Below are 8,202 nucleotides of genomic sequence, written 5' to 3' on the forward strand. Positions count from 1 at the left end.
CTTGAAACACAAGAGTCAGGGTGGCTTCTGGGTAATACCAGATGGCTAGGCCTCAGACTGACGAAGCCTCTTGGATGAGGGGCGAAACGTTTCTTTTTAACAAAAAAACGAAGTCCAGATGACATGATTCAACCTTTTTTATTATTATGTAACATTTCTGGTTCAGAAATGCCACAAATTACGTATTTCTGCCCAAGTAAAAAAAAAACAGCATGGAATTTTTTGAGATTGTTCAAAGATGGCAGCAATCAACGCTGGGCTTGGCGCTGTGCAAACTAACCCTAAACTCATCAGTCTGGACAAAATGAAACTGTCTATAGAGTCATTAAAAGAGCAAAGTATTAATGGTTTATATCTTTTGCTCAGAACCAAGTATCCCTTTATTAAGGGTGTATATGCTAAAGAGGTCATATCCCAACACTTCTTAAAGAAGAATTACTGGAAAATACAGCAATGATAAATCATTTGCTCTTAATGCGGTCTTAAAAAAAACTGCGTAGTTTCTGTTCAAACTTGAAACAAACCAAAATGAGTAAATTTAGTGTACTCAAAACTAAACAGGAGAAAGGAAAGGGGGGAAGAGTGGTGAAGGTATTTCAGGCATCAAAGCGCAATGACTGAATGAGGTTGCTTGGAGAAGTTTTCATAAACAAGCTAGTGTTGGATCACAATGAGTGCTGTTTTTCTGTTTTCTTGTTGAAGCCATAAGTAGTCAAAGCCTTCCTAATGTGTATGGATATTTTTTCTTGTGGTCTGATTTACATCTCAGGTACCCTTCGACCTGTACGACGTAGTTTCTACGACCCCACCTCGGCACCGGGGCAGGGCTGTTTGTGGGAGTGGGAGAACGACGCCGGCAGTTGGACAGCATACGACACTGAGGTGGGCATTGCCATCCAGGCAGCTTGTGATCGTCAACAGCCCTGTCTGGACCTGGCACCTCTGGGTTTCTGCTACCTCATTGACTTTGAAAACATGACCCAAATCAACGGGCAAACGCAACGCTGCAGAAGAATCCAGCGTCGCTCAGACCTTGCTTACCCACTGGTTTCCGGGCCCTTACCCAGGTCTCACCATGCCTGGGGACCTATGTCCATGCCCGGCCATGGGGGACTTCTTGGCGTTGATGTTTCTAGTGTTGGTATGGGGACAATGAGGATGAGCAGTGGTGGAACAGGAAATGGAAGCGCCTATCCCAGTGGGGCCCTTCCTGCCTCAGCCATCACCTCTTTAGGACAGCCATGCGCATGTCAGCAGTGTATGTTGATGCTAAGCATCAAAGCAGGTACCATGTCGACTGCGCAAACTCTGGGTCGAAGACCGCTACAGATCAAGCCCCCCAGTCCCAAACTAAGCAGTTACCCTTTCCCAGGAGGTGCTTACTCCTTAACACTCCCTCGGCCTCCATCACTGTCAAGATCTCTGTCCCCTCACAGGACGGCTTTAGTTGGAGCAACGGGTGGCTACAGTGTAGCTGGTACAGGTGGAGGAGGTGGTTTGGGTATTATTGGCGCTGGGGGTTATAGCAGTACCGGCTTCAGTTTTGGAGGAGGCTTCCCCCACTCGCTTTCCCTTCTAGGGCCAGCCACTGCTGCTCTCTCCATCTCTTCGAATCGTCCACCTCCTCCTACTCTCCCACCCCCTCCGCCTCCACCTCCTCCACCCTGCACCACTCCCTCATCGACCACCGTCTTACCACCTCAACCCCCTCCTCCCTCCTCCCTCTCCGTTTCCTGTTCTGCTCCCACAGTACCCACCCCAGCCCCACCTCTCATCTCCACAGCTGCCTCTACCTGCACACCGTCGCCTTCTGCCCGGGTTCTGGGTCCGGTGTCTTCATCTGGTGCTGCCGCCTGTGCCGCCCCTCTACCGCCACGATCCAGCCTCGCAGGTCTGAGCCGTCCTGCATTGCAGCGTATCGCCATGGCCCAGTCACGAGCACTTATCGCCTCAGGGTGAGTAGAATAACACCGCATTAAGGCTTTAGTACCAGGTTACCCTTACCAAAATGTTTTGTAATTTATGTTTTAAAGATGCAGTTTCCTTTTAACTGGTTCCAATGTTAATGTGTAGAAATGACAAACGTCAGTGTTTGATATATGACACCAACGTTTTTGTTTGATTGTTATTGTTGCTACAGTCGATGGTTAGAATAGAGGTGGGGCTATGGTGTCATTGTTTCGAAAGGTTGTGTTTTGGCTGCCTAAAACTTAAGGGTGGCATTTCAAGATTTTTCTTACCGTGGTTCTCCGTTTTGAAATAAATATTTAGGGGCTCCTAAAACAGTTTTCGTGTGAACACAAGTCTGAAACAATAAAAAGTGTTTACGTATTCATAATAACCATGGACAGACCTACAAAGCACTCTGTGAGTACGAACACGGTTCTGAATGTCTCTGGTATCAAAATCGAAGTAGTAGTTTTAAATTATTGACTTGACACAGGGTCATTTGTATTCCTAACAGTTGTACTGGCAACGGTTGAAACTAGCCTAAAGTTACGGTAGTCAGAATCTTCTCTTTAAAAGTACCATTTCACATTTAATCAGTAAAATACAGTTTGCTGAAAGAAATGAATGGAAGCCAAACTGTTTTTATAGATAATCTGTTGCTGTTTCAAAAGTTAGCATATTCAGAAGACGGTTCAGCAAGATGGCTGCACAGACCAGTCTGTCTTTAGACTTCCTCTAGCCGGCCACGTCTCGCTCAGATGTAAGTTTTCAGAAATGAAGTAAGCTGGACAGAAGCAAAAGAAGCTTGGAGCAGAACTCAGCTGGGCTGAAGCAGAGTGTGATGGATTGTGTCGGACACCTCCCTGGTGTCATTTACTAAACATAGGAATTAACTCACTTTAGCGATGCTGTTTGTGGTTAACTGTTTGTTTTTACTAACTACAAAGTGGCTGTGCACCATCAACAACATTCCCCTGGTAATCTTATCTGTTTGTTGTTTAATCCCACGAGCAGGTTGTCGCAATTAATGTCTTCAGTTCACCACATTTAGGCCTGTCACGATAACTAATTTTGCTGTGCGATTAATTGTCTAAAAAATTATTGCGATAAATGATAATATTGTTTGAAATTTGACAATAATTATTTAGTAATGTCAAATTTAAGAAGAAATGTTGATTTATTTTGCGTGTAGAACCTTTTTTGACCACCGGATGGCAGTATAAGACTGCTTGAACCTAAGGATGGATAGTGAGGGAGTGAGCAGCGTGTCTCTTTAAGAAAAATGGGAGGGAGGTCCCTTGATGTGACATGGGCTGTCTCTTGCTCCTGATTTTCAGTTCTCAAAATGGCGGATGCTCGGTGTGGTTTGAGCTTTTTAGCATAGCATTTTTCACACAAAGCTTGTATTAAAAAAAATATCAGTAAACAAGTTCTCAGCTTCTTTATGCAGAGAAAAACAACTTTTTACGTGAAGGCACGGGTTTCAACCATGAATTTTGGAGCTTCGACAAGACGGAGGTTTTTCCCCGAGTTCGGGCTGTTAGCTTAGCTTGTAGCTTAGCTTCTCAGCTTAGCTGCTTTTAACAATCCAAAAACACGATTTTTGATCGTTAAAACAGATTTTAGAGAAAACAGAAAAAAGAGAAAGGGAGGGGTCAGGGAAGATCACCGGAGTTGATCCTTCTGTCATCCAGTGTCTTCAGTAGAAATCAAGAGACACGAAGAAACGATAAAGCCGATAAATGAAAATGAGGTTGATAATTTTAATTTATCGTGCGATTAATTGATTTGTTGTTTCTTGCGACAGACCTAATGACATTACTGAGCCGCAGCTATGCGGGTGGGCAGGGGGACTGAGGTGGCATAGAGTCCCGTCTCGGTCCTGGACTGAGGCGTTTTGTGATTGAGGCTATAATATTCTCGTAAACTTCTTTGGGGATTTGCCAGTGTTTCGCTGAAACAATGTCCCCTTGTTGGCAGTCAGATTATGTGTTGGGGATGACTCTCAGCTACTAACCATACCAAACATTTGCAATTTTGAAAAAAAATAGCCACATTTCTGCTGGCTACAACTGGTTATCTTGAGATCATTCCTAAAGTTAATCAGAAGTTTACATTCAGTGATTTCTTTTGGGGAATTTCAGCAGTTCGTGAGATATTTTACGTACAAACACAGAGACACAGACACATTATAACCTACTTTTCATGGTCGCATTAGAAAAATAACATTAAAGCTACTGCAAAGCTCTAATTAGAAGTATCATTTAAAAGAAATTGGTAAATAAAAGTGTAGCTGAAAAGTGAATAAACTTTTTCTGATGACCACCTCTTTTGGGAGTTTACTGAAAGCCTACATGAAACCAAATAAGCTCAGAAGAACAGCGGGACTTTAATCACTGTAGATTGAAGGAATTTCACGTTCATTTGGAGCCTTTTGTACACAACATTTTGGATCAGTGCTCATTAGCATTTGTGAGCCTTTAGGGTTTGGGACAAAGTCCACTAGGCTTGTTCAGCTCTTTGGAAAAACAATGACAGACTATGAAACTGAGGGTGCCAAATTCTCACAAGTGTTTAATTATTTTTCATGTGAATGTTGACAATACGCACTCGGTTAACAAAAGAAAAGTCCAGCTTTAAACGATGGGTGGTAAAAAATGTTTTTTACCTTTAAAAGTGCATTTACTGCGCAGGTTAGTGAGTTCGTACAGCTTTGCAGATAGGTAGATGTAAACAATTTTGGACAACTTGCTTTTTTTTGTTTTTGTTTCGTTTTTGCGTTCCTGTTTTTAATATTTCCCCAAACTGACTGAATAATTTCGGTTAAAGGTTTTCTGTATGTTTGAAAAGACGAGACGCTGAGATGATTTGAGAAGACTCAGACATTTAACTTTGCGTAACGGTCCTAATAAATTGTCTCATCCGGAAGTTAAACTGTTCTTCTATGAAAAGTCAAATACGTTCCAGTGTTTCCCCTAGATCAGCTCCCTTGGCGGGACGCTAGTTGCATACGGTGTATTTTTTTATTGACGGGGGATGGGGAGGTGTACGGGACAGTCACATCTATGTTGCCTGCCCATTAGCTTAGCGCTACGTTGCTGCTGGTTTTTATCAACGACGGGGGGAGGGTGATGGGGCGGAGCCACATGTGTGTTACCCGCCCGCTAGCTTAGCGCTACGTTGCTGCCGGTTCATATTGACAGGGTGGGGTGGGGGGATCACATGTTTAGTGCTATGTTGATGCCAGTAATTAACGACTGGAGGGAGGGGTGTAGCATAGCTAAATGGTAGTCGGTAGCATTTTTTGCTAGCGCATTTGTATTGTGACCCGCGCTACATCAATATTTGGGCTGGGTGAGGTTTTGGTGGACAGGGCGCTCGGTTCTGTTGATGGGGCGTGGCGCCCCGCTTGTATATTCAATTCAAAATACTTTATTAATCCCAAAGGGAAATGAATTGTTGTTGTAGCTCATCTTGGTTTCATTAGAGTTGTTATAGATGCTGATAGCTTTGGGCAGGAAGGATCTCTTGTAGCAGTCCATCTTGGATCCGAAGAAACGCTTCAAATTCCAATCCATCCACCCAGACACAGTAGACCTCTCGGTCTTTTTGGGCAGCAGGACTGCCTGAATCCTGGGCAAAACTCCTCCCCAAGCAAAGGCCATTTCTCCCAGCAGCCTGCCGAGTCCATCGTTGCCACGGACTTAACTGCAGGTGTCGGGGGATGATCTCGGTCCTCCCGCTGTAATGAGCCACATTTCCTGCTACCTCCAAGATATTGGCGGTCTGGCACTCAAGCACAGCCTCCAGGTAGACAGTAATGCATCCATGGCACCTCCTTTTCAACTCATTTGAGATTTGGGGCTGTTATTGAGCTTTTGAGACGTTAATCAGCTGCTCCCAGTTGTAGAAAACCACCTTGTTGTTATAGTTACGCATCATAACAAATGTCCAAAGCAAAAAAGTTTTCAGTAAAAATCCTTCCAGCTGCACAGCGTCTGATACCAGAGGAAGTAATCATCAGAAAAAAGCAATTTATATCCAGAAAAAAGAGGAATTAAGGTTTTCAAAAGCAAAACCTCAGAATGAATGTAAGAGAGCTACTCCAACATGCAGCCACCTTGAGCGGCGCAATTCTGGAACAATATGGTATATGGTAGGTGAAACACTGTATTTTAGTCCTTTACTAACATTTAACGTTAAAAGTTACAAATGTTGTCTTTGGTGCCTGTTTGTTTTCCGTATATATTAGTGTGTGTGAATGACAGGGATTAACTTTAAACGCTTGTAGAACGGTGCTTTATGAAGTTCTGCCCATTTCTTTGCATTAAATGACAGCAGTTCCGCCACATTTAAAATGGAGGCGACGTTGATGTAAGATTCCATGCTCAATGGGGAGTCCATGTATTTATGTCTGTGGCCCATGTCACATCAAGGGGCCTCCCTCCCATTTTTCTTAAAGAGACGCACTGCTTGCACCCTCACTATCCATCCTTTGGTTCAAACAGTCTTATACTGCCATCCAGTGGTCAAAAAATGTACTAGACACAAAAATTAACCAGAATTTCGTCTTAAATTTGACAATAATTACCAATTATTGTCTAATTTCAAACAATATTTTCGTTTATCGCAATTATTTCTGAGACAATCGCCCAGAAAACTTGTTATCATGACAGGCCTAGTTACAATGGTTATCAGTGGTTATAAATAAAGGTTGAATGAAAAAAGTTTGGCGTGTTAGTAGCTGAGAGTCATTCCCAACACAGTTTAAACGCTAACAGATTGCATAAGATTTGTTTTGGAATGCAAGACAAAGGGGAAAATGCTTTCGTTCAAGAAATGCTTTTTTAAACTTTGATCTTTTGGCTGTGCTGCGTCAGTTTCACCTCTAAGCCCAGATGAATATCAAAAGCAGAGGCTTGATGTTTCTGCCTCTGTAATCTCTGTGGTTTGGTGGTGTGACGTCCTGCTTCTTTGAATGTTTCTCGGTGAGAGTGCACGCCTTCGCAGCAGATGGTCGAACCTGCTGCTGCTGTAAAACCCGCCAATGTCACAGACCAGGAGTGCCTCTGATCCCTTCAGCCTCAGGTTCTGTGCTCACAGCTTTTACGCTCAAACTTGTTTACAGCACCACACGGGCACCGATGCTCATAAACGGTGGTGAACCAGGATTGCCTTTTAATCCACTGTGTCCAAATAATCAGGCTCACTCTTTTATCAAGTAATGCTCATTAAGAAGCAAAGCTTCCATCAGGTGGCGTATTTTAGCAGATTCTTGATTCTGCTGTGATCTTATTGGCTGTTTCAATTGGAATAAATTTAATTTAAACTGCAAAAATTATAAACATAATAAAACTGTTGCTATATTTTTTTGTAAAGCTCATTCCAACGAGCTACAAAGAAAAAATGTTTGTATTTTTTTGTGTTACCTAGCGTGGCACTGTTATCTAGGGTGGCGCCGTTATCTAGGGTGGCGCCGTTATCTAGGGTAGCGCTGTTATGGGGGAGTGGTGGCGCAGAGGTTAGAGAGGTGCGCCTGTGATCCGAAGATCGCCAGTTCACGCCCCGGCCCCGACAACATCAAAATTGTGGGTGGGGTAGGTAAAACACCCACACTTGCCCCCACCCTCATTCGCCCCACCCTGGGCCCATGAGCAAGGCCCTTAACCCCCATCATGTGCTCCTTAAACAGGTCTCTCTTGAAAATGAGTTCTCGTGGCTCAATGAGACTACCTGTATAAATAAAGGCTAAATGAAAAAAAAAAAAAAAAGAAATGTTATCTAGGGTAGTTCTGTTATCTAGGGTGGCACCGTTACCTAGCATGGCACTTTTATCTAAGGTGGCGCTGTTATCAAAGGTGGTGCTGTTATCTAGCGTGGCACTATTATCTAAGGTGGCGCTGTTATCTAGGGTGGCGCTGATATCTAGCGTGGCACTTTTATCTAAGGTGGCGCTGTTATCTAGGGTGGCACTTTTATCTAAGGTGGCGCTGTTATCTAAGGTGGCGCTGTTATCTAGCGTGGCACTTTTATCTAGCGTGGCACTTTTATCTAAGGTGGCGCTGTTATCTAGGGTGGTGCTGTTATCTAGGGTGGCGCTGTTATCTATGGTGGCGCTGATATCTAGCGTGGCACTTTTTTCTAAGGTGGCGCTGTTATCTAGCGTGGCACTTTTATCTAAGGTGGCGCTGTTTTCTAGCGTGGCGCTGTTATCTAGCGTGGCACTTTTATCTAAGGTGGCGCTGTTATCTA

General features: G+C 43.7%; 2 protein-coding genes across 5 annotated transcripts in view; both read left to right on the forward strand.

Annotated features, from left to right (window-relative positions):
• gps2 (G protein pathway suppressor 2) overlaps positions 1-8,202 on the forward strand; it is an 831,114-nt gene that overhangs the window by 214,244 nt on the left and 608,668 nt on the right. The gene's annotated exons all lie outside the window — the stretch shown is intronic.
• LOC119414207 (E3 ubiquitin-protein ligase DTX4) overlaps positions 1-8,202 on the forward strand; it is a 24,499-nt gene that overhangs the window by 7,359 nt on the left and 8,938 nt on the right. The window contains exon 2 of the mRNA XM_037681310.1: positions 770-1,955. Coding sequence (XP_037537238.1) covers positions 770-1,955 — 1,186 coding nt within the window. The remainder of the gene's footprint in view (positions 1-769; positions 1,956-8,202) is intronic.

The sequence above is a fragment of the Nematolebias whitei genome, chromosome 1, assembly GCF_014905685.2.
Source record: "Nematolebias whitei isolate Nwh7 chromosome 1, NemWhi1, whole genome shotgun sequence".
In the NCBI taxonomy this organism is placed as follows: Eukaryota; Metazoa; Chordata; class Actinopteri; order Cyprinodontiformes; family Rivulidae; genus Nematolebias; species Nematolebias whitei.